The sequence below is a fragment of the Mesoplodon mirus genome, assembly GCF_964341445.2.
Source record: "Mesoplodon mirus genome assembly, chromosome: 18".
Classification (NCBI taxonomy): domain Eukaryota; kingdom Metazoa; phylum Chordata; class Mammalia; order Artiodactyla; family Ziphiidae; genus Mesoplodon; species Mesoplodon mirus.
This window is the reverse complement of record NC_138994.1, coordinates 40,241,682-40,268,485: the sequence shown is the minus strand read 5'-3', so window position 1 is coordinate 40,268,485 and position 26,804 is coordinate 40,241,682. Positions and strand designations below refer to the sequence as shown.

General features: G+C 45.3%; 1 protein-coding gene across 6 annotated transcripts; it reads right to left on the bottom strand.

Annotated features, from left to right (window-relative positions):
* Positions 1 to 126: 126 nt before the first annotated feature.
* TTC19 (tetratricopeptide repeat domain 19) lies at positions 127 to 26,736 on the bottom strand. 6 transcript variants are annotated; one of them, XR_014291820.1, is made up of 11 exons: positions 26,521 to 26,736; positions 26,329 to 26,441; positions 24,442 to 24,552; positions 23,949 to 23,987; positions 23,096 to 23,152; positions 22,721 to 22,782; positions 20,235 to 20,329; positions 5,095 to 5,249; positions 3,785 to 3,947; positions 2,618 to 3,204; positions 127 to 1,570 (listed from the first exon to the last, which is right to left on the bottom strand). XR_014291820.1 is itself a non-coding variant. In XM_082602815.1 (10 exons), the coding sequence occupies exons 1-10, from the start codon at positions 26,702 to 26,704 to the stop codon at positions 3,071 to 3,073; spliced, it is 1,113 nt and encodes a 370-aa protein (XP_082458941.1). In that variant the 5' UTR covers positions 26,705 to 26,736; the 3' UTR covers positions 2,447 to 3,070. The 6 variants fall into 6 exon arrangements, 5 of the variants coding, with proteins under 5 accessions (XP_082458941.1, XP_082458942.1, XP_082458944.1 ...); XM_082602815.1 differs by lacking the exon at positions 127 to 1,570 and having other exon boundaries at positions 2,447 to 3,204; XM_082602816.1 differs by lacking the exons at positions 127 to 1,570; positions 23,949 to 23,987 and having other exon boundaries at positions 2,447 to 3,204.
* Between the last annotated feature and the right edge of the window lie 68 nt (positions 26,737 to 26,804).

Here is a 26,804-nt window from a genome sequence, read left to right as displayed (position 1 = left end):
ATATCTATTACTGGTTGAGTCAGAAGGTTACAATCTGTGCAGAACCTCAGTGTTTCAGGCTTGCTCGTGCCGCATATCCTGGGCTCTCGTGGGAGCAGCCGGTCCTTTTCCCCTCGTGCCACCCTGTGCTTGCTTTCACTTTGATTCCTTGTGGGCAAGAGTTTGTCCGATGTTTTTATTTCACTGAATCTCAAGAAGCAAATAACTTAAAAGACTGAATTTTAAACCCATTATGGTACTAGAGGATCAGTCTTACCCTTCAATAATAATTGCTTGTTGAATTAAAAATTTTTTTCATACAACTTTAACATAGCTTGAAGCATCCTTCTATAGCACACGGATGCTAATGGTTTTGGGGGAATGCCACAGAGAGAGAGGTCTCTCAGAACGATAAAAACTAGCACTTTTATAGACTCTTAAGTAGACCTGAGCTTTTAAGTGAAAGTACTCAAGCCTCTAAAGACAGCAGGTGTCCGACAACCACTGACTAAGCGCCTCTGTAGTGGAGTGGACCTTGGTGTCTAGTCCCCCTTTTATAGATGTGGATGCAGGTTCAGTACCTTGCCCACAGTTAAATAAGCAACAGAGACAGGGCCACAGGCCGACACTTGTCTGAAGCTAAGGGAACTGTGCACCTGCGTATGCTTGAGGTCCTCAAAGTAAGCTTTAGATCAGGTGTAGTGGTCAAATCCCTACTACTTGGAAAGCTGGTACGACTTTATAAATACATACAAAGTTTTAATGTGAATGAAAAACAGTAACTTAAGGTTTTTGCTTAAAATTTTGTTTAGGTACTAGTAATATTTTAGATTTTAATTATTTGTCAACAGTCCCAAAGAGATGATGCTGGTATTTTTCTATGACTAGTTCTTGCGAACACGTCAGATCAGAGCCCTGTGCGTCACCTGTGCAGCTCCACTCAGGACCCAAAGGGAGCCGCTGTTGACCACTCACCCCTCCTCATCAGAGCGCAAGTTGTTTTACTTCACCTGCTGTCACCTGGAGAAGAGATCCCGCAATGGGAGACAAAACCCACGGTCCCGCCTCGGTTCAGAACAAGGGCAGAACAGAGTGCAGGCCTGCGGAGGGGGCAGACTGTGTGGGAGGTGGAGGCCCACCCCGGCGTGACGTGACCTGGCCAAGTCAGCTGTGAACCGAGGCGGGATGCTGCGGGCTGAGACCCCAGGGTTCTGAAGCTACAGCCTGGCAAGTGACTTTTTTTTTTTTTTTAGCACCCAGAACGAAGTTACAGTTCACAGAACTGTGACAGACAGCCAGTGTCCACCACGTGGTCGTGATGAGAAGATTCGTAGTGCTTGAATGCGGGTGTGCTGGGTGATTCTATCTTAAAATATCCATGCCCTGAAAGCTCCAGTGAGATAGTTCAAGTTTTTATACTACTGTGAACAGTTCACCTTTGGATTCAGCCCTGTCAGTGGCAGGCCAGTCCTCCTCGTTTTGCTGCCTGTAGTGACCGCACCGCATGCAGAGGGGCTTTCTGAAAACTCCCGCAGGTGTTCCGGGACCAGGAGCCGCATCACTGAGGAGGGTCAGAAATTCTCAGTAAAACCTGGAGCGAAAAACCTCCCTTTCAGTAACTCCTGCAACTGTGAGAAGGTAAAAACATTCTCAATGCAGAAGGTGAGTAGTCGACAGTTTTTTAAAGTCACAAATAAACGAAGACTGGTTGCACTGAAACTCAACGTGAGTTAAAGTTTCTCTCTCCAGAGTCAGACTTGAGTGATTAAAGGAATTAACTGGGTCGGAAAGTGGGAAGATGGATGCATCTGCAATGTTAAGATAATAGTTTTAGTCTAATCCCTGTATTGTTACTTTTATAACTCTTTAGTAAATTATTTTTTTATGAGAAACTCAAAGATTATGGAATACATACACTATTATTGCAGAGTGTCTAGTTTATTATGAAAGGATTCTCCCAGTACGTACACAGGAACCCAACTGTCAGTTTATCCCCCCCACCCCGCTGCCACCGCCGTACCAGCAACAACAGGGTTCCTTCGTGGTACCTAGAAGAACCGCAGACTGCTGGGGTGAAAACACCATCAATGCCCCGTGTTGTGTACTTTACATACGCTGAGGAAGTGTGATAAAGCTCTCAACACAGCAGCCTATCCAGGTAAGGTCATCCACCAAATGCATGCACCCAGGGCTGAGAGAGACTCACTACACACGAGGATACTGAGACCCAAACTCCAAAAGCCTGAGCTCGGGTCCAGAGCACTGGTTCCTCTACAGCACCAGTGGGACACGTCAGAATGACTGGGAAGCTTTCAACACTACACCTACAGGGCCCCACTCAGAGTCAGAGGGTTTGGGGACACCCATGACCGGATGCAGAGGAGTGAATGCTCAAGAGAGCAGGGATGCAGGGGGTCGTCATTCCTTGCCCTCCTTTTTTCACAGTTGTATATAACCAGATGATACATACAAAAACATAAAGTTCGCTTTTATTTATAATCAAATGGGTGCTATACTTTCAAGTGCCTAATTCCCACTTTAAAACTTCATGCTGCTGGTAAGCCAAGATACTACTTTTTTTACACGTTAAATCCCACACTGGGCTTCAGGAGATAAATTATAAGAGAAAATAACTCACCGTCATCTCCCTTTGCCATGAGACCGGTAGCTCTGGTCTGCCAGGTATTGATGAGAGAAGGCAGCAAATCAGTGGACAAAAATCTTACAGGACAGACGCCTGGCTGAAATACCAGACCCCACCCCAGAGGGAAACTGGCCCCTCTTAATCTAGAGTTATTCTCGGACCAGCATGGACAGCACCTAACCAGCCGTCTGCTGCAACGGAAAGCATTAACTGACACCCGTCACAGAAGCAAAATCAGGTCGGGGTGGGGGGGGGCAGTTTTCTTCGCAAAGCAAACGCGGCAGTGCACACAGTGTGTACAGCTTGTCCTCCAGCAAGGCTAAGTTGAGGGGACTTGAGTATCGAGGACAAAGGATTTAAGCCATTGATCAGGGTGCCACTGGGACTGGAATGAGAGGTGTTACCATAAATTCGCTATGACAGAAAGGGGCCCAGAGCTCGGCAAGGCTACGACAAAGGTCTCCTTTTCTTTGACAGCCCGGCCAGCTCTTCCCTGATGTGCTGCACAGAAACCTCATCTCTTTTCAGCTTTGCTCGCTTCAGTGCTTCCCGGTAGATCTCTTCTGCTTGTGCATATCGTTCTAAAATAACCCAGAAAGAAGGAAGAATAAAGAAAATGTATGTTTCACCATGATTCTGAAAGAGATTTTGAAGAGAAAGCACAAGTGATGGGACAAGTCTAGCTCATGGCATGGGGCCTTGTTTCACCCCGTGACCCCCGGGACCTCATGGAGCCCTTCCTGGCACACTCCAGTGGCTAAGGCCTTCGCCCACGGTGGTTCAGGTGAGAGACCTGTCGTTGCAGGTTTCTGAGCAGAATGGCCGAGTATGCCCATCAAGCTGCCAGGCCCTGTCGCACGAGCTCCGTGAGGAACAAATTAAGCTGCGTGTGAGACATTTAGAAACCTGTAAAGCACTACAGAAACAAGGTGCCACTGCAAACGTTTCCACCTCGATGTGCCTGACAGGCCGGCAGGGCAGGACTACAGGCGGGACGTGAGCTGGGCCCGACGGCGCCTCCCCTGCGTCTCTCCCCACTGGCCCATCAGCTCGGGAGCATCCTGTCCTCACTGCCCCCCTCAACGCCATGCACAGGCTTCTGATCCACTGACGCCCACCCCTCCCGAGGCCAGCCAGCCAGCCCGGCCCCGCGCTCCGCACCTCTGTGCATCAAGACCGCAGCCAGGTTAGTGAGCAGCACGTGGAGCTCAGGGTGCTCCACCTGTCTCGCCAGGTCTGACGCCCTCTGTGCGTGAACACAGGCCTCGTCGGAGCGGCCCTGCGCGTCCAGGGTGGTGGCCAGGTCACTCAGCAGCACGATGGTCTACACACGGGAGGAAACACAGGCAGCTGCTGCTTGCAAACACCTCCACGGCTCGAGAGTCAACGTGGAGTCTGACGAACTGTGGATACACTGAAGGGGTCGCCTTGCCTGGCAGTCCAGCAAAGGTCAGGGCGTCAGCAAGTCAGGTGCATTGATCATTCACACTGCACAACATCAGTCTGACCCTCTGGAAAATGATACAAGTCTAGACACTAGGTAACAGGGTGAATATTACTTATGAAGCTCACTAATTATCAAAGGAGAAGCAGCAAATGAAAAATAACAGCAAAAAGAAGTGACAGACTCTGATCCCCTTCTATTCAAGGCTCAGCACCCTTGAGAAGCTGGTCTCGGAGCCGTACTGTACTACGATGTCGCTCCTGTCTTCAGGAAGAAGAGGAGACCCACCACTGCTCCTGGGGAAGTTCCCACCGAGTCTACAAAACGCAGGCAGTAAGAGCTGCGGCCTCGCCTCCTCCTGCACTTCAGGCCCTGGTTCTTGTACCTGGTGACTTGAATTCCATGCCTGTCGTAGTCTTATTTCTCAATGATATCCCATGAAGGGGGTGCTCTAAACCCCCGTTCCTGCCAGTAACTTGACCTGCTCATCTGCTCGCAGCCTTGGGGCATGTTTAGCCCAGTTAGAACTTTCATGTCCTAGGTTGGGGGTTACCAAGCATTCACAAAGTGATCCATTTCTTACCTCTTAAGACAAAACAGATGATTTCAATTCAATGTGTTTACCGTTCTAACAGAAGGCTCTGCATGCCGTGCTTAAATTCTATGTCAGTGGTTTTAAATTTTGTTTAATGCAGTCCCACCGTCCTCTTCCCCCTATGTTCCATTTTATCGGTGGGGCTCAGGAGGTGAGGATCTGCGTGTGTTAACCTGTTCCTCATAAGATTTTCATAAGATTCAGTACCTAAAATACCGTGCTGTGCAAACCAATCCTCACGTAAGCCCTGCTGGGCAGACCCAGTAACTCATCAGCAGCCTCAAATCCTTCTAGAAACAAGCAGTTGGGCGCAGGGGAGGGGTGGTCGGGCACGAGGAGGGAGATGTACCTGGGCCGCCTGCTGACCGTCCCCATTTCGTATTTCTGGATTCTGAAGCTTTGTCTTACAGCCCTTCTGTTCTCCTCCCTTACCTGTGGGTGTCTTTCTCCTAGTATTTCTTCAGAAATCTGCAGAGCTTTTTCATACATCCTTTGTGCCTGTGATGGCTGCTTGGAGAACAGAAGGTAGCGGGCATAGGTGTCTAGGCACATGCCCAGGAGGAGGTGGGTGTTGGCTTTCTCTTCCACTAGGAAGGAAATAAGAGCAGTGCTGGGATATAACCAGTATAGTACAGAAAGTGAGGCAGAGACGTGGCCAACCTGCCCTGATCATTTTTCTTGTTACCAAGACCCACACTGATTGTTGCACGTCACTAAAGAAGTACTCCTAACCTTATACTTTGTTACACAAAGGTGACAATTCAGGTGGATTAACATCTAAACTGGCTCCTGGACCCACCTGTGTGTGCTGGGGAAGGGGTGGAGCGTCTCCACACCAACAAGCAGTTGGTCACCAGCAGGGTATCTAAGAATCCAACTAAATTCTGACACCATCCACCCAGAGTCCACAGGCTAACCCGCTCCCCCGACTTCAGACACAAGTCCGGGTCGTAACCTGTGCTTGTGAACAACTGGCTGTAAATCAGAGGGAATTCCCCAGGACTCCCTTCCTCGGGTTCAATTTGTTAGCTAGAGTGGCTCACAGATTACTAGATCACCGGTTTATAAAAGGCTGTAACTCGGGAACAGCCAGATGGAAGAGGCACAGGGCAAGGTGTGTGGGAAGGGGCCTGGCGCTTCCCTGCCCTCTCCAGGCACCACTGCCCCAGCACCGCCCTAAATCCCATCCTTTGGGATGTTGATGGCGGTTTCATTACAGAGGCACAACTGATTCAATCACTGGCCGCTGATTAACCTTCCAATCCCTCTCCCCTCCCTGGAGGTCGGGGCTAAGACTGAAGGTTCCAACCCTCTAATCCTGTGGCTGGCTCCACCTGCAACCAGCCCATCCTTAGGTGCCATCCTAGTCACCTCATTAACATAACAAAAGACACTTTAAATCACTCCCAACACTTAGGAAATTCCAAGGATTTGGGAAACTATGAATAAAGACCAAATATTTTTCGTCATCTGAATGACCAAATACATATTTCTTATAAAACACTTCAATATCCAATTAAATGATGTCTGAGTCCACACTTAGTTTCAAACTTTAATCTAATAATATTTAGCAGAACCAGGTGAAGATAAACTCAAAGAAGAATAAGTTAACAACAAGAAAAAGTCTAGGGCCAATGAAAAAGTTTTCAGGTATGAAAACAGCACTACAGAAAGGAACCAGAGAACACTCAGAATCCTGAAATGGGAAGTCACAAGCCAAATTTAAAGAATAGCTAATCCATTTTTTTTTTTTTTTTTTTTTTTTTTCTTTTTGCGGTATGCGGGCCTCTCACTGTTGTGGCCTCCCCCGTTGCGGAGCACAGGCTCCGGACACGCAGGCCCAGCGGCCATGGCTCACGGGCCCAGCCGCTCCGCGGCATATGGGATCCTCCCAGACCGGGGCACGAACCCGTATCCCCTGCATCGGCAGGCGGACTCTCAACCACTTGCGCCACCAGGGAGGCCCTAGCTAATCCATTTTTTGAAGAACAGTAAAAGACTGCAATGATATGGCACCTTCCAACACACGCAAGAATTGACTACACAACGTCTGAAAAAGAACAAACTTCAAACACCTAATGCCGTGTGAGAAGAACCAGAGAACAGACCTAGGGACCAGTAACTAAAAGCAACCTGCACAAGTAAAGACTCAGGAGAGATGATACAAAAAAATGTGGAAATGGCGATGAACTAGATCAAAGGAAATTTTGCAAACAGCTCAGCTGAAAGTAAATGTTTACACAAAGGACTTGAAAAAGAGGTGCCCTCAGATAATCTTCTGTAACACAATTATCAGACACCCAAATGAAAGGGTTCAGACGGGTTTCTTTACCAGCAAAGGTATTCACACCAACCAAATACCTTTCCTTCCATATCATCAAAGTTTCAGAAAAGTTACAAATGGGATAGAGAATTTAAAGACTATGTTACCAAGTAAGAGTATGACCAATTACTGAAGAGACAGTTTACATAAAACAATGCAAATAAAAATACCTACTGAAATAATATCTGAAGGTAAAAGTGAAAAAAACGTTTTTCTTCAAGTAGAAATCCAAAGTTATTACTTTGGCCTAGTTATATACAAAAGGTAATGATAATCATTTTCTTAAAACCAAATTAGGAGTAGTTTTAAATAGATCACCTTACAAATTTATTTTCGAAAAATATAGATGAAAATTATTTTTATAAATATAGAAAGTATATATAAGTTTATGGATATAACCAATATAAAAAAGCAAAACGTAAGATGGCACCAAATAAATACATGTAAAGATACCGTATTTCTCTTTTAAAAGGAAATGTTGAAACGAAAAAATATATCTCACTATGAGCACTCTTTTTAAAATGCTGAGCAAAAGCTTATAAAATCAGCAGCAGTTTAAGATCCACACTATTGGGAGATAATGTAATGGACAAAGGTCCAGGTAAAGACAGACAAACCTCTGTGCTCTCTTCACTTACTAACAAAGGTCCAAGGAGATAAGCAATTTGTAACAGACTGAGAATATACAGACACACTAAAGTCCATGTTCTTGGAGAACATTTAAAAACAAAAATATTTACCAAAACTATCACAAAACAATGTATAAGTTAATTATTCCAATTCTGGAAACTGTATATTTCAAATGTGACTACTGAATCATATTTCTGGAATGTGTGTTGTTAAATTCTCTTTAGATACTTCTACATTAACAAAAGCATGCTCTTTTTACATTTTACAATTAGAAAATATGTTCAACACTGTAACTCAAAAGTACAAGAATAAAGTGACAATTCTAGTAGAAAATTACCCCTGATATCCGTAATGGAAATTAAACTAGAATGGCAGAAAAGATAGTAAAGCTTTTTAGAAAGAATAACTGATGAGGTAAAATTTTAGCTGTAATATTTTGTCATTGTTAAGAAAATACATTTTAAATTCGTAGCACATTCAAATCGTACTAACAAAAAAATGAAAAAAATTTTAAACAATATACTTCTCTAAAAATAGGACCAAGGGAGAAATAAAGACTCCATAATAAAACCTTTATTAGCACACTGCCAAGTTAAAAGTTCACACTTTTAGTAAAGTACCAAAAAGAGCTCCTCTTCTAACTAATAACAATTAAAACATGGTTCTTTGAAATATTAATATAAACCCTGTTAGAAATTAGACAAGAACAAATCAGATAACCTAATAACAGCTGAGAAATAAACTGGGATCGTTTATACAGAGCTTCCCCCAAAGGATTACTGGAATCTGAGGGGGAGGGAAGCATACTTATTTCTTCAAACTTCAGTTGTAAATAGTTCTTTTTCACAAATTATTCCGAGGAGAAAAAGATGAGCTACCTAACATCAGTCTATGAAACAAACAAGATTCATCACAGAAATCTGTACTCAAAATATAAGCAAACTGAATTCTCAAATGCACAAAGGTAAACACACCAAGCAGTTTTTGTTCCAGGAATACCAAGAATGGCTCAGTCTACCTAACATATCAGTGTATCAGATTAGGCGTGCATAAATGCAGACTAAAAGGAGTTTGGTAAGTGACTGGAGCAATTATATGCACTCAGGAAAACAGGAATAGGGACTCCCCATCAGTAAGAAAAAGAGCATCTAGAACTTAAGAAAACGTGAGCACGGGCATCTAATTCCCCCGCCCACCACCAATAATAATCTAGGAAAGTCTACAGGGTCTTTGAACCTAAAGGTATTTGCCACCCATGTTCGAGGAACATCCTAGAATTTCTGCTAAGCTGAATCTCTCATTACCTAACCGATCACCCCATCGGCACTTCCCGAGACCACTAATGGGATCAGTGGAAGGAGTTTTTGGTTCCAGTAACATGACTGATAATCTGAAAACCCTTCTGCTTCAAATCTTATAACGAATAGCCTTTTACATGTACAGCTGAGTTCCCGAGAGAAGGAAATCCCAAGGGCCAGAAATTGGAAATAAGCTAAAACCCAAAGTGGAAAGCATGTGTGTTGATGCAGCAGAAGCCCAGTTCTGGTTGGTTCTGTGGGTGGCCTGAGTGTGTCTGAATCCAGAATTGGATTCTTCACCTTGTGCAGAACAGAGAACCAGATGTGAAGCCCCTGCATAAAACCAGGATGTTCCCCAGAGGCTGCAAGAGAAGCCTGAATGGCCAAAGAAGGATCTAGAAGGGAACAACGACTGCATGGAAAGCTGTATCATAGGCCTGTGCCCACGCAGTGTGACGTCTAAATCTGTATCATCCATTTAGGCTCGGACCCAAGTGCCCGGAAGAAACAAACAAAACCAGCCTGGAGACTCACTTCTCGAACCCCGCTGAAGATGAATTTATAACCCCAAGTATGTAAGCATGAAGATGCATCAGAAATGGAAATCAGCAGACAATAAAAAGGAGGTCTTCCCCTCAAGATAACTGAGTGATCCCAGACTAGAAACTAAGTAAGGCCAAATGCTGACTCAGACGTCAGGTATGCTCCACCTCAGAGCCTTGCACTGGCCGCCCCTCTGCCTGTAACTTTCCTCCCTCAGCGATGACCACTTGGCTTACTCACTCCCCTTCAGGTTTCTTACCAGTCGGGCCTTTCCTGACCCCTCTATATAATACTGTACTGCCCCACCTCTCCCCTAAATACATATTTCCTCATAAACTTATCTATGTAGCCCTTTATCATTTTTGGATATGTTATTAAGTTAGTGGATAGTGTTTATTGTGTGTTTTTCCTTCACTAGAAATTGAGGAGGCGTCCTTCAGGCTTTATTTACAGCTGTACCTCAGTGCCTAGTAATACGCCTGGCATGTCACAGCATTCAATCAGTTATTTCTTGACTGACCGGTTGAATGAATGAACATATATAAAAAGAAATGACTAGAAACATGAAGGTACTGAACTAAATAAGGAAAATACAATAAAGCTAAAAGTTTTAATTACAGAAGTAACAACACAACACTGCATATATCTATGAAAGCTCAGTACAGAGATGTCATTACAAACCAGTGAGAAACCGATGCACTAATAAAACAGTCCTGAGCTAAAATCCGTGCTTGAGGGAGGAAAAGAATCATATCATTACCTCACACCATATTACAAATAAATTCCACATAATTGAAGACTAAATGTAAAAAAGCAAAATATTTAGAAGAGACTATCTTTCTGACCTTAAAAGAGTGAAGGATTTTATTAAACAAGACTCAGAAAACACAAACTATAAAGGAAAATATCAAAAGATTCTATTACATTCAATAGAATTAATCAATCTCTGTCAAATGCCCTAAAGTGCAAAGACAAGGTCACAAAGAGATAATGTAACCAACAAAATAGATGCTCAAAAAAAGATGCTCAAAGACATTAAGCTGAGAACTCTTTACAAATCATTCAGAAAAAGACAACCCTTCCAAAAAATAAGCAAAGGGGATAAAGAGACAGTTTTCAGAACAGGAAATCTGAATGGCCAATAAATACATGAAAAGATGTTCTGTATCTCACTAGTAATCAGAGAAACATGCACTGAAGCCATAATGACACTCCATCAGATCCACCAGATCATGCAAAAATTTAAGCCCAATAATAACAAAGATATAGAGCAACAAGAATGCTAACACACTGCCACTGAAAATGTAAACCAGTAAAAGCACTGATAAGAGATTTGGTAATGTCTAGTATTTGCACCCCGGCAATTCCACTCCTAGGTGTACCCCTAGGGAACATCCTGTATGTGGGCACAGAGACACAGGTCCAAGCATTATTTTCTACAGCAAAACAGGTAGAACCTACATGTCCATCAACAGGAGAAGTGAGTACATGCCCACAATGGGGTGTCAGGGCCACCTCTAGCTGTATCCCTCCTTTCCAGGATGGAAAAAAAGCACAACCTCACCCCTCACCCCCACCCCAGGGGCTAAGTAAAGAAAGTCATCCCTTCTGGACAGACAGACAGCGTGGCAAGCAAACAGGGCCTTTGTGTCAAAAAACCCTGATGCTTTAAGTATCAATCTGGATAAATCTCTGCAATATGATAAGTGAAAAAATAAACTGCAGAAACAATTGTACAGTATGATGCCATTCATAAAAAGTTTAAAAACATATTAGTCCATAAAAAGTTTAAAAACAATAAACATATTGTTTATTGATGTATACAAGTGTAATAAACAGGCATAAGAATGATAAAGACCAAAGCCAAGTAAATAGATGGTTTACCTGCTAGTTACATCAAGCAGGAGTACACAGGGGTTTAAACTCCCCCGCCTCCCTGCCCCAAACATCACCTGAAGCACATATGGTAAAATACTTAGACTTGACAAAGCTATGGGGAAAGTGTACAGGTGTTTGTTAAAGTCTCCACTCTTTATTTTTGCTTGAAATCTTAAACAAAACAAACATACCAGAAGAAGAAAAGGACAGAACTGACTTTTCTGAATAAGTCAATAATATGGAATACACACTGGAAAAATTCCTAAAATACAGACAAGAACCTGAGAGGAGAGAATAAGTTTATACTACAGAACAGAGAAGAAAGAGTCCAACATACAGGTAAACGACACTCCTGAATAAAAAACCACAGCAAGGCAGAACTATAGCAATAATCAAAGGTGCACTACAGAAGCTCAAGAGAACTGGATATTAAAATGAAGGGTCACCACAGACCAGGCAAATTCATAGACACCAACCCCCTAACCTTATGCTAAAAATCTTCTGACACCTACAAAGTAACCAGGCAGGAGAAAACAGGTTATTTACAAAAGAAGGCAGGGCTTCCCTGGTGGTGCAGTGATTAAGAATCCACCTGCCAATGCAGGGGACACGGGTTTGAGCCCTGGTCCGGGAAGATCCCACATGCCGCAAAGCAACTAAGCCCGTGTGCCACAACTAGTGAGCCTGCGCTCTAGAGCCCTCAAGCCACAACTACTGAGCCCACGTGCCACAACTACTGAGCCTGCGAGCCACAGCTACTGAGCCCGCATACCACAGCTACTGAATCCCACGCACCTAGAGCCTCTGCTCTGCAACAAGAGAAACCACGACAATGAGAAGCCCGTGCACCACAACGAAGAGTAGCCCCCACTCGCGGCAACTGGAGAAAGCCTGTGTGCAGCAACGAAGACCCAACACAGCCAACAAATAAATAAATTTATATATAAAAAAGAAGGCAGGTAAGTTGGCCTCAGAATTCTCTGCAAAAAGTCCCACTAGAGGGGCTTCTAGAGGGGCTTCCCTGGTTGAGAGTCCGCCTGCCAATGCAGGGGACACGGGTTCGTGCCCCAGTCCGGGAGGATCCCACATGCCGCGGCTGGGCACGTGAGCCATGGCCACTAAGCCTGCGCGTCCAGAGCCTGTGCTCCACAACGGGAGAGGCCACAACAGTGAGAGGCCCGCGTACCGCAAAAAAAAGTCCCACTAGATCTAAAATTCCAGATCACAGAGAAAAAACAAGTGGGAAGAGGTAGGAGAATGTTAAATTGTAGTCACTTCATCTTACAGAAGAAACTGAAAACAATTTTTTTTCTGAGTCAAATGTCTTTTAGAAATTTTTAGGTTACCCTTTAATAGAACTGGAGACCATAGATGTGCCTTCCTTTCAAAATATAAATGGAGGTTTAGTGAGAAAATCGTCCCTGTAAGAGGGACTTGAAGGGACTTCCCTGGTGGTGCAGTGGTTAAGAATCCGCCTGCCAATGCAGGGGACATGGGCTCGAGCCCTGGTCCAGGAAGATCTCACATGCCATGGAGTAACTAAGCCCGTGCGCCACAACTACTGAGCCTGCGCTCTAGTGCCTGTGTGCCACAACTACTGAGCCCGTGTGCTGCAACTACTGAAGCCCATGCGCCTAGAGCCCATGCTCTGCAACAAGAGAAGCCACTGCAATGAGAAGCCTGCGCACCGCAACAAAGAGTAGCCCCCGCTCGCTGCCACTACAGAAAGCCCGAGCGCATCAACGAAGAACCAACGTGGCCAAAAATAAATAAATAAATAAATTTGTTTTTTTAAAAAAGAGGGACTTGAAAATATAAGAAATAACAAAAATGGAAAGCTTTTAATGTAAAAAATTAGACCAAATATCACTTTCAATTCTAACTTTAAATAGGTTTTAAGATTCTCTACCACAAGACAACAATACTCAGATTAGGTTAAAAAAAATCCAAACACAGCCTTCTACAAAACACATAGTGAAAACAAAATTACTCAGAAAGTTTAAGAGTAAGATACAGTCAACAATGTAAAGCTAAAGTTTGTGACAAATACCTTAAGTAGGAAAAAAAGAATCATTTTTCTGATGGAAGGATAATTCACAATGAAGATATTTATATCCGGGGCTCTAAACAGCATAGAAATATGTATAAGAAAAAACTCACAAAAACAAAAGTTCTGTCTAGAACTAGACAGAAACAGAAGACCTGAACAGCACTGTAAATACACCAACTAGACCTGACAGATGTCTACAGAGCACATCTCCCAGCCGCTAAGGGACATACTCTTCTCAAATGCATATGCAGCATTCCCTGAAATAAGCCACATACCAGGCCATGAAACAATTCTCAGTAAAATGTAAAAGGACTGAAATCATACAAAGCATGTTCTCTGACCATAATGGAATGAACTTAAAAATCAACAACAGAAGGAAATTTTGGAAATTCACCAATATATGGAAATTAATCAACACATGCCAAAATATCCAAAAGATCAAAGAAGAAATCACAAGAAAAATTTTAAAATATTTTGAGATACATGAAAATAAAAACACAACATACCAAACTTTATGGGATGTAGCTAACACAGTAGAAGGAAATTTATAGCTGCAAATGCCTACATTAGGAAAGATCTTGAATCAACAACCTAATCTTCTACCTAAGAAACTAGAAAAAGAGCAAAATAAACCCCACAGCAAGCAGGAGAGATACAAAAGATTAGAGTGGAAATAGGGGAGGTAGAAAACAACAAAAAAATTCGAGAAAATGAAACCAAAAGGTGGCTCTTTGACAAGGTCAACAAAATCGACAAAAAACAGGAGAAACTATGAATAAGAGTCAGGAAGGCCCTTCATAATTAAGAGTGGTAAACACAGAGGAGCTAAACCATTTAATAAACTAGGTTAGAGCAGATGCACCACATTCCAGCAGACTCCTTCAAAGTCCTCAATGAGTCTCAGTCTCAATCCTAGAGCATGTAATCCCCATAACAACGCTGTAAGGCACATTCTGTTTTCTTATTGTATGGATGAGGAAACTGAGGAGGGGATAAGTAACTTGTCTAGTCCCACTGCTGTTCTAAATGGAAAAGCCAGAATTCCAACCAGGCGCCAGACTTCAGGCACTCATGAAACCAAATATGCCACCAGAAATACTTCAACTCTCCAGAAGTGTTTTACTTAAACTATGAAAATGAATGAAACTCTCATCTCAAGGAGAGGAGGAAGGAATGGAAAACTCTCTTAAAAAAAGGAAATAGGGGGCTTCCCTGGTGGCGCAGTGGTTGAGAGTCCGCCTGCCGATGCAGGGGACGCGGGTTCGTGCCCTGGTCCGGGAAGATCCCACATGCCGCGGAGCAGCTGGGCCCGTGAGCCATGGCCGCTGAGCCTGCGCGTCCGGAGCCTGTGCTCCGCAACGGGAGAGGCCACAACAGTGAGAGGCCCACGTACCGGAAGGAAAAAAAAAAAAAGGAAATAAATCCACAAAATTAAAAACTGGGAAAGGAACATGATCCTGAATACATAACAGAATATTGTTAAGTTATGCTTTACAAATATAATTCCAAAGTAAGTTTCTTCCAGGAAAATACAGGTCTCCAAAATTCTTTCACCCATGCATTCACTTATTCAACAGGTATTTATTTAAGCTGTGGTCTTGGCACTATCCTAGGTACTGAAATCAACTCAAGAAAATGGAAGAAACTTAAATGTATAAGTAACCGAAGAAAGAAGAACAAAAGCTGCCAGAGAATCAACTCTAAAGGAGATCTGAGCCATGTGGTTTCATAGATCCTACAACTTCCAAGGACTAGATCACTCCATGTAATACCCCACACCTATCCCAGAAAACAGAAAGCATGCCAGTTCATTTTATCACATTAATACAATCCTGTGATGAGAAGCTCAAGAAATACACTATGGATCTCACAAAACAAAATAAATGTGAAAGTCTAAATAAAATATGAGCATTAACTATTACCCAGCAGCATACCGAACAATTAACCAGTTACCGGCAAGCCTGACTTGCTCCACACATAATAATGCATCTTCTCACACGGTCTTGCACCAAATCAGATACAAGACAAAGTTGTCCAGCACCACTGTTACTTAATGTTCTCCGGTTATGGCCAATGCACTAAATTTAGTAAGGAGAGGGAGTAGGGGCACAGAAGTATAACTATCTGAAAAAAGACAATTATCATGACCTCCCAAATCTTTAATTATATATCTGGAAATAGTGTGAATATCAACTCAAAAGCAAATAGTTTAGTAAGGTGTCCATTTAGAATCAAATGTAACAAAACAGCTGTCAGATCCACCTCAAAGATCTGTAAGGAGAAGCAGACCACGTCCCTGAACGGGAAGACAGCGTGATGAGAGCAGAGCTGCCGTTGGTCTCAGCCACTTTCCTCACATGATTCAAGCAGACGGGGTTCCGAACCTCTGTTAGGAATGGATCCTGATCAGTTTTAGCCAGTCATGCTAATACCACTTCTCTTGCCAAGGACTGGGTTAGAAATGCCATGTAACCCAATCTGGCCAGCAAGAAGCAAGCATAAATCTAAGTGGGGACTTCTAGGAAAAATTACCTTGATTCTAAGAGAAACATGCAAGAAGTGGACACTGTCGTTTCTGGATGAGATTCCTGGGATCTGACAGTCACTTATCAACCAAAAGGAAAGTGTGGAGAGAAAGCCAGCACACTGAGAGTGTCAGTGAGGATGGGGAGACCATGTCCCTCAGGACTTCAGTGAGCCACTTAAAGCACTGCCCCCTTTCACTAAACTGCCAGTCACATGACATAATAGTGTCCTCACTGCTAAACTTCATTTAGTTGAAATTTTTTGCTATTTGTAGTCAAATGCTAACTTATTCAGATGGCAACCTCCCCAAACTAATTTATAAACATAACACAAATCTAACAATTCATTCTCAAAGCACTTTGGGGGGCAAACAGAAAGATCTAAAATTCACATGAAAAATATCTAAAATTCATGTGGAAATTGAGTGAAAACCAAATGGGAAAAAATTTTGCAAAAGAAGTATGTGTGAGACCAGTATCACCATGTAACTCAAATGATAACACCTGATTCAGACAACATACACTGTTATGAGTCATCAGATGAATAAATCAGAAAGGAAAACCTTAAAAGAAACCCAAGTATATACTAACTAATATAAGCACATAATGATGATAGATTATTATCTTTAAGAAAGCAGTTACCAGGGACTTCCCCAGTGGTGCAGTGGTTAAGAACCCGCCTGCCAATGCAGGGGACACGGGTTCGAGCCCTGGTCCGGGAAGATCCCACATGCCGCAGAGCAACTAAGCCCGTGCACCACAACTACTGAGCCTGCACTCTAGACCCCGCGAGCCACAGCTACTGAAGCCCGCGTGCCTAGAGCCCGTGCTCTGCAACAAGAGAAGCCATTGCAACGAGAAGCCCGCACACCACAACGAAGGGTAGGCCCCTGCTCGCCGCAACTAGAGAAAGCCTGCGCGCAGCAATGAAGACCCAATGCAGCCAAAAATAAATAAATAAAATAAATTTATTTAAAAAAAGAGACCCAATTTAAAAAACAAATCAGGTTACAAAGAAGTCATGTACAGTGTGACTCCTCATTTGCTTATTAAAATGTAAATAGCTAGAGGAAAACAAGCCTAGAAAGACATACACCAAAAAATAAACAGGAGTTCTTAATACAATTATGAGTGATCTTTATTTTCTTCTTAATGCTGTCTGAAATTTTCTTCAACACCCTCGTATTGCTTTTGGAGTCAGAAAAGACTGCTTTATACTCTGAAGCAACTGTCTACAGTCAATGTATAAATGAAACATAGCAAGAGTGTGGATAGTTCAAAAGTGACTTATTTGACAGCTAGAACTTGTTTTTACATCTTTTGTGAATTTCTTCAAAGCACTTCCATACTGCAGTGACATTTGTCAGTGTTTGCTGGGCCCTTTCACTCAGCAATTATTACTGAGCCTCTATTATGTAGCAGGCAGTACTCTAGGTCCTAGGGATTTAGCAGTGACAAAACAGATGAAGGCTCTTTCCCTCTTTGATAGGGAAGACACTAAAAACGCTTGAACAAAAATGAACTTCAGCAGCGATACAAGCACACAACGCACACACACCTACTTCCCAGGGTGACGAAGCAGAGGAGGAGAGGGGTTCAGAAGGCGCGCAGGTGGGAAGACTGGCTGGCAGGCTGGCCTCCGAGCAGAGGCCTGGGTGAAGGCCACTGGCCACGGAGAGAAGAGCAGGCACGAGGCCCCGAGGCGGCACTGAGCTGGGGACGCACAACAGCGAGAGAAGAGCCGGGTGGCGAAGGTGGAAGGATGGTGTCAAACAGGCAGTGGTGGTGGTGGTGGGGTGGGCAGTAAATCCTCTGAGGGAATGAAGGGAAGCAGGACAAGCTGTGAGAAGGTGATTACAGTAGTCCAGGCAAGAAGCAAGGATGGCCTGGACCAGAGCGGTGGGGCAAGAGGCTGAGACGGCTGTGACGTGGAGGCATTTTGATGGCTGATTCAGTACAACTTGCTGGTGAATTACACGTAGGAAATGAGGACGAAATCACAGATGATGCTTAGGTTCTTGGCCAAAGCACCGGGTGAATGGTGGTGCCATTTACAAAACGGGCTGCCTCGTGAGAAACCAGTTTGTGAGGGGCAGAAACCAAGTGACCCATTTCGCGGGGAGGGGCACTACAGGGGTTAGGGAGTAAGAGGTACAAACTATTCGGCACAAAATAAGCCCCAAGGATACACTGTACAACTGCACAACATGGGGAACATACAGCAAGTATTTTATAATAACTACAAATGGAGTATAACCTTTAAAAACTGTGAATCACTATACTGTATGCTTGTAACATATAATATTAGACATCAACTATACGTCAACAACAAAAAAGTTAAATCAATGCAGGAAAAAAAAAAGAGAGGCCCATTTCAAACATGTTAAGTGTGAGATGACCGTTAGGCATTCAGGTCAGGATGTCAGGTAGACAATCTTACCCACGGGTCTGCAGCTCACATACAGGCTGGGGCTGAAGGTGTAAAACTGATATTTAAAGGTATGGGACTAACTGCTGTCTCCTAGGGTGTGAGGGCAGAGAGAAAAGGGAAGTGGGCCAAAGACAGCCCTGAGGCCCGCAACCTTTACAGGTGACCCGGGGAGGGCAAGGGACCAGTGAGGTGTCCCAGAACCAAGCGAATGAAGGGTTTCCAGTAGGAGACAGTGATCACCTGGGTTGAGCTGCTAGTTAGCAGAGCTGGTAAGATAAGGATTGAGAACTGGTGACCTTAATAAGGGGGGCTTCAGTGGAGTATGAAGGAGGAAAACAGTTATGTTCAAGGGAGAACTGGAAGACCCGTGAGTACAGAAAACTCTTTGAAGCCGTATGTACTGCTTTAGGGACAACAGAGTTGGCCGCTGTATCTCTAGCATCATGCTAGCTCTAGGCAAAGAGGAAGTGTGAAATCAGAGCTACTGCATGAATGTCAAATCTGAAAATTCCCAATACTTCAACCCACATTAAGAAACCCGAATGCGTATGAAAAGATGCTCAACATCATTAGAGAAATGCACATCAAAACTACAATGAGGTACCTACCACCTCACACCAGTCAGAGAGGCCATCATTAAAAAGTCTACAAATAAATGCTGGAGAGGGTGTGGGAGAAGGGAACCCTCCTACACTGTTGGTGGGAATGTAAGTCGGTGCAGCCACTGTGGAGAACAGTACAGAGGTTCCTCAGAAAACTAAAAACAGAGCTGCCATATGATCCAGCAATTCCACTCCTGGGCATATGTGTAGATAAAACTATAATTCGAAAAGACACACACACCCCTCTGTTCATAGCACTATTCACAATAGCCAAGACATGGAAACAACCTAAATGTCCATTGACAGATGAATGGATAAAGGAGATGTGGTACATAGACACAATGGAATATTACTCAGCCATAAAAAAGAATGAAATAGCGCCATTTGCAGCAACATGAATGGACCTAGAGATTATCATACTAAGTGAAGTCAGTCAGAAAGAGAAAGACAAATACCATATGATACCACTTATACGTGGGATCTAAAATCTGACACAAACTAACTTATCTGTGAAATAGAAACAGACTCGTGGTTGCCAAGGAGAGGGGGTTGGGGGGAGGGATGGACTGGGAGTTTGGGGTTGGTAGATGCAAACTATTACATTTAGATGGATAAACAACAAGGTCCTACTGTAGAGAACAGCAAACTATAACCAATCTCCTGGGATAAACCATAATGGAAAAGAATATTAAAAAAGAATGTCTATATGTGTAAAACTGAGTCACTTTTGCTCTACAGCAGAAATTAACACAACATCGTAAATCAAGGATAGGAAGGAAGGAAGGAAGGGAGGGAGGAACCCAAATGGCTGAGAGCCAGAGAGTGTCCCGCCCACCCCATTCTGTTCCCAGCATGACTCTTCATGCTCTTCCCTCCACAATGAGGACAAACAGACAAAACATGAGCTTCACTTCCTCTCTCATATCTGGTGGACATTGGGGACCAAAGGTACTTAATTAGCATTGTGACTGGTAGCTGAACCAAGAGACAAGAGAAAACAACTTCCCTTTCTGCTCCCCAATTTTCCAGAGATGATATATAATAAAAACCAACAGATATATTATGAAGATGTCACCACGGGGTTAAAAACAACAACAACCAGTGGTCAAGTCATTTAAAGAAAATATCTAATTCCAAACCCTCCGAGACCTTAGAAACAGCCACAGCTTCCAAAGTGAGTGACTTTCCCTCCCCCAACTCAGATACCTTTCTGTTTCCTTTACCACAGCCTAAGAGTGAAGCCCTTTGTGGCAAAAAAGGCAACTGTCCAAAAAATAGTCAGATTTCCCTACCTGACAAAGTGTCTTCTGATAATTCCTTTTCTCTTTCAATTTTTCCCTCCAGAGTTGAAATGCAGAACTCATAGCCAGCAAGAGCCAGTTCCTGTCTGTAAAGCAAAGAGCATCAATCAGCTGCACACCTTTCACAAAGTGCTCTTCCGTCCTCATTCGTCCAGCTCGGGTTTACATTATCAAGTGTAAGACGGGAAGAGGGAACTGTGTTTAAAGTCTCTAAGAGGTGTCAATCTGCGCTTTCTCAAGAGTTTGGGAGGGCTTCCCTGGTGGCGCAGTGTTTGAGAGTCCGCCTGCCGATGCAGGGGACACGGGTTCGAGCCCCGGTCCGGGAAGATCCCACATGCCGCGGAGCGGCTGGGCCCGTGAGCCATGGCCGCTGAGCCTGCACGTCCGGAGCCTGTGCTCTGCAACGGGAGAGGCCACAACGGTGAGAGGTCCGCGTACCGCAAAAAAAAAAAAAAAAAAAGTTTGGGTTTTTTTTGGTCACCTAATTAACGTTAACTTAAGACAGAGTTTCAATAACCGACGTGACCAGCCGTTCCCTCACCTCCCACTAACACAGCTCAGAGGGGTCAGCTCCTCCACGTGTGAGAGCCTCACCCCTGCTCGAAGTGACAAACCACCCACGGAGGCGAGGGCCCCTGCAGTAAGGATTCTAACTGCTGACCTCACTCAGGTTCTGGAGGTCCGTTAGCTCTACACTTCTCCCAAGCTACAGGTCTTTGATGCAAGTTCCTTTTACAGAAAGGGAACTCCTAGCTAGGGCACTAGAAGGCATTTAGCCCCACTGTCAGGACCTCAGTCAACTGGAGAGGACACCCAGACAGCAGGGAGACTGACTCTGGACAGAACAAGGGTCATCTGCTGGTTTCTACAGAGACGCACAGAAACACGACATAAACTCCGTCTCCATCCACAAGCTCAGCCCTGGTTTCTGCTCTTCCATTTTGGCTCTTAGCTTCTCACCACAGGTGGCACTACCAAGCTCACCTCTTCTCCTCTCGTGCTTTGCCAGATGACCCCACTGTTCTACTGTTCTCAGAAGAACCAAACCTTGGCAGGAGGGACCCTATCCGATCAGGGCACGGAACGGGGGAGGCTGCCCACAAGGCATCCTGAGTCGCAGCAAAATGTCTACCAACGACCCCTCCCAACTTGTATCAGCCTTTCTCAGCCTCAGGGCCTGGCCTGGCCACACATTTCCTGGTCTCATGAGTTTCTTAATAAATCAAAATGAAAAAACACTTTTGAGTAACTTCCAGGCAAACTACTAGTGGGTACTGCACAGCTTTCACCTCTCAAGAGACCACGGATGTGTCTTACCCTCCACTGTTACTATCTTTGGGCTGCTTCTCACCCTGGGAGTTCATACCCCATCTGCAGCTAGTCCTGTTGGTCACCTTTCCAGGGAGACTGACAAGGCTGCAGCGCTCCCCTGCATGGACCAACCGCAAAGCTCCTCTAAGGACTCGAAGTCAGAGCCCCTCAGAGGCCCTGGCCCATCTAGTGCCCAACCAAATGCCAGGAGACGGACTGGGTTCCGCTGAGACGGAAGGAGCTGCTGACTAGAGCAGCAGGGACCGGTGACAGAGCCCGTGGCCTCAGTGAGCACTCTTTCTACAGCACTAGGCTTGGTATCATTCCAAACTTCTGGTACCCAACTTCTGCAGCAACGATAAAGCAAAGGAAAAGCCAGGCTTACTTAGGTCTTTCCTTAAATTTACCCCAAAATAGAACTCTCTAGAGGAGCTCTCTGCTTATATCCTAGGGTTTCTTCTTTGAACCCCACCTAGAGAAGGAAGGTACCAGGCCTCTCTCATCCGCGGCACACACCTGGGTTGTCCCCTAAAGCCTTTCCCGTGTACCCGCAGACTCTTCCTTCTTTGTAACAACTTAGACTCATCTAACACTTTCAACTCAGCACTGCTTTCTGTCCCACCTGCAGGTCTCTCCTCCACTCCTAGGTATTGCTTCCTAAAACCTAGCTACCAGATAATCTCTACGGGCTTTAAAAGCTGCCCACTAAGCTAGCCACTAAGACATTCCCACAGCAACGCTCTCATCATTTAACTTTATACCTAACTTCCTAGTTTGTTGATCCTTAAACCAGCAAAATACATTATCCCCAGAAGTCTTTACAGTGCTCCCTCCTCTCCAAGGAAAAGCTAAACTAAGGCTCTAAGTACAACTTCCCTTCCCAGTTCAAGTAGGAACAGTAAACTTGACTAGATTTGTCACGGTGCAGCCAGAGGTATGAGGGCTGCATGTCCCACTCAGCAGGCTAATGGAAACAGCAGGGGCAAACCCAGAAAAGACTCAGAATTTCAAAGATGAGGGACGGAGCACGATGAGTGTGACACCTAAGTTTTGGAGACCCAGGTGATTAGCAGGTAAATGAAAAGTATGCAACATCCCAGGGTCAAAGTTTTGCCCACAGCCCTACTCCTTGACTGCTTCCACACCTAGATTCTGACTATACTTACCTATTCTGAGCAGCATAAATAGTGGCCAGCCTTAGAGAGATTTCTATTATTGCATTGTCTTCCTGTTGGGAAAAGAAAAATGAAGGAAATTTGTAACAAGTAAAATTTCCTCATGGGATATTTCAGATCAACTTCTAGACTGACTTTGACCTGAAAGCCATAGTCTTTAGACTTTTGGAGGAATCAGGCAACTGTGAATTCCTCAGGTACCGTGCTTTTGCGTGAATGAAAGACTGGCAATTTTTATACCAGTCTTAGGGAAAAAGAATTCCAACTCTTTGGCCAAAGCACACGTCAGGGGTGGGTGGAGTTTACAGGAAGTAAGACTTTTGAAAACTGCTTCAGCTAGGGAGCAATCCTACGTCACGTCCTTACCTGTTGCATGCCCCCTCCAAGCAGGTAACTCATTGTTGCTTTAAAAAGTTTTTCCGCCTAAAAGCACAAGGAAAAGATTTTTGTTTTATTTGGGTCCCCTATCCAGATGACCCTGGATTCTAAGTACTAGTCTGATGTACCATTCCTTGAAAAACACAACATGCACGTGCGCGCGCGCGCACACACACACACACACACACACACACACTTACACTCACATATACAAAGAGAAAGGTAACCTTGTGGTGGGAAAACAGACTAAAATACCAGGACTGCACATCCTCTGGGCACCTTGAAAACTATTCTGTGATGAGTAGAAACCAACTTCATAAATTAACTTCCCTTCCAAACCCACTGTGGCAGAGACTGGAAACTATCCCCTAATATTCACCCTCCTCTCCATCTTTTTAGTTAGACTCTCCTCAATTTTTACCAGGTCAAGCCTCCTTTGCAGTTAGGTGTGGTCATATGATGAAGCTGTGGCCAAGAGATGCATGCAGAACGAATGTGAACAATCTCTAAATCACACTTTATAAGGAAGTTGCTTGCCCTCCATCCTCTCCTTCTTCCTTCCTGTAGGCTGGAGGTGAGCCAGCTCTCTTACGCAGATGAGGACCTATCTTAGAAGGAACCTGGGCTTCTGGGCCACTTCCTGGAGCAGAGGCACCCACCCATCTTCAGGGTTTAGCTACCTCTGGATTAATGCATTAAAGGGAAATATGCTTCCTTCTTATTTGAGTCACTCTATTTTGGGGTCTCTTTGTTACAGCAGCTTAGCCTGTACCCTTACTAACAGAGGTTCCTTCAGGCTAGCCCTTCACAAATTCATGACATTACAACGTGATTTACTTACATTTTCAAGCTGGCCCCGCATAAATGCTAAGTTGGCCATCTGAAAATTAATTACAAGTTGTTTTTCAGTTGAGAGCATTGTATTCCTACTTACTTCAAAACGTTTAAGCTAAAGACTCCCCTTTGCTTCCACCCTCTAGCTAAAAAAATAGTCCAGAGAGAAAAGTATGTCACTGATCTGCTAGTAGCAAAGTACAGCAACGGTGTGAGAACAAATACGCACACAGACTTTGACGATGACAAACCAAATCTAGATCCACTCTTCACTGAAGAAACAAATATTAATGATATTCATTTCTTTTCTGTCTGGGATTGAGGCGTCTTGTGACACCCCAAGAGTAATAAAAATTGAAACCAAAAGAAAACTTAGTAAAAACAAAACCCAAAGAGCTTCAGGGCCTGCTGCAGGTCAGGAACATGAATCAGGAGCCTAACCACCCTTCTCCTGCATCCACCCTTAATCATCAACGGCTCAGAATGGTGAGAGGAGTTACCAAATCATAAGTGTAAGTGATGGCCTTCTTGTTATCACTCTTATAGGCAAGACGAAGAGCATCATGCAAAACTAGCTCTGCCTCTGCTGGCTCATCTTTCATGATGCACAACTGAAAAGAGAAAACAAAGAAAATAACAGAAAATGAAATATAAAGAAAGCAGATGCCTGTGCTACCACATGGAAGTGGGTACAGCTATATATCCCAACACACAGAAGGAAGTTATTTATTCATTCGTCACATACTGACTGAATTCCTACTATGCACCAGGTATTATGTCTACAATGGTGACGGGGAGTTCAGCCTCCCCTGCAGCTCTGGCCACATGACAAAACTCTGGCCAACAGATGCAGGCAGCAGGAATGTAAGTAATTTTTATCAAATCTTATAAGGAAGCTGCTGGCCCTACATCCTCTTTCTTCCTGCAGGCTGGAAGTGACCCTGTAGGACAAGTAAGCTTAATGACAACTAATGATAAAAGCTAGCAAGAAAAGCAACAGAAAGGAACAATAAGGGGTCCTCCTGAATGGGAGTCAGAGAAGACTTCCAAGGAAGTGACAGTTAAACTGAGGTAAGAAGGAAGAGAAAGAGTCAACCAAACAAGGAATTGTGAGGAAAATGACCCAAACAGAGAGTAGGGAACGAGCAAAGGCCCTAAGGCCGAAGAAAATGGTTTTTCAAAACCCAGTCAAGGGCTTCCCTGGTGGCGCAGTGGTTAAGAATCCGCCTGCCAATGCAGGGGGCATGGGTTCGAGCCCTGGTCCAGGAAGATCCCACATGCCACAGAGCAACTAAGCCCGTGAGCCACAACTACTGAAGCCCGCGCGCCTAGAGCCTGCGAGCCACAACTACTGAAGCCCGTGTACCTAGAGTCCGTGCTCCACAACGAGAAGCCACCACAGTGAGAAGCCCGCGCACCACAACGAAGAGTAGCCCCTGCTCGCCGCAACCAGAGAAAGCCCACGCACAGCAACAAAGACCCAACATAGTCAAAAATAAATAAATAAAATAAAAATAAAAAGAACTAATTAACTCCTTCTAAAAAAAAAAACTCAAAAATGAAAGGAAACACATGTGAAGGGAGGATGGTGAGCCTGACGATGATTGCCAAATAGGTAGGCAACGTAGGGTGGATCCTGTAGGGTCTCACAGGCCACGGCAGGAAGCCTGGGTTCTATTACAAATGCTGTGGGAAGTCATTCAAGGTTTATGGGCAAGGAAGTGATACGATCCGATTTACATTTAAAAAATCACTCTGGCTGCTGCACGAGGACTGGGTGGCAGGGGGCCAACAGGGCAGACCAGACTCGGAGTTAGGAGGCTGCAGCAGCGTGGCCAGGGTGACAGCAGGAGAAACAGAGAAAAGGGGGCAGATTTGAGAAATAGTTTGGATTTGGTGGCAAAATCCAAAAAGGCTCTGTTGCTGGACTCTAAGTATACCAGAAGGCGGTAGTTAGGGACCCCAAGTTTTAAGAATGACTATGAAGCGTCCAGGCTGGAAAACTAGGTAGGTAGCAGTGAAGAGGAGACGGTGAAGGGAGGTGTCGGGGGTGACACTTAAGATCAGGGGTTAGTCTGGGGCAGGTGAAGCCTCAAAGAGGAGCTGGCACGTCGGCACACCCCGCAGTCTGCGGGCATCAGTGTGGACGTTGTTGGCCAGGTGGCGGCAGTCAGCCTAATGGAAGAGACGCGATAACCCAGGGAGGGGGAAACCGCGCACGGCCCGCATTAAGCTGCACCATCAGGACGCCACACGTGTGCACAGTTCTCCGGGCCGGCGCTCTCACCCCCAACGGTGGCTAACTCGCTGCCCCCGGCGCCGCCTCCACCTTCACTGAAGACGCCGGGCCTCCGTCCACCGGTGTCACCGTCACTGCAGGCCCTCACCTTGGCTCGCTTCAGCAGCTGGATGATCTCGGCCTCGGCGTCCCCGGCCGCCGCCCCGCCCGCGCCCTGCCGCTCCTGCTCCGCCGGGGCGGGCCTCGAGGACCAGGCGAGCGCTGCGGGAAGGGGCGCTGAGGTCACCGCGCCCGGCCCGCCCCGCCCGGCCAGCCCAGCCCGCGGGCCCGCGCCCCTCACCTGCCAGCAGCGGTAGCAGGCCCGGGCCCAGGCCGCGCGGCACCTCTCGGCACGGCGGCACGGTCGCCGCGGGCGCTCGGCCTCCCGCCGGCCCCGGCAGCAGGCGCGCCGGGCGGCCCCGGCCCCGCCGCCCCGCCACCCGCAGGAGGTCTAAGGCCAGGCCCGCGCCCAGGAGTCGGTACATTACCGCCCGCGTCCTCTGCAGACTGCGGCCCGATGCCCGGAAGTCCCGCCCCGGAAGTCCCGCCCCTGGCGTCGAGCGCCCGCCGATTGGCCGGGACGCA

Excerpts from the sequence above, each read along its gene's own strand:
- TTC19 (XM_082602815.1), bottom strand. The coding sequence starts at position 26,704 with ATGTACCGACTCCTGGGCGCGGGCCTGGCCTTAGACCTCCTGCGGGTG. Across the intron at positions 5,250-20,234 it reads ATCAGAAGACACTTTGTCAG|TGGAAGAGAAAGCCAACACC; the intron begins GTAGGGAAATCT and ends TTTCCTTCCTAG. Across the intron at positions 3,205-3,784 it reads TGCGGTCTTGATGCACAGAG|AACGATATGCACAAGCAGAA; the intron begins GTGCGGAGCGCG and ends GGGTTATTTTAG.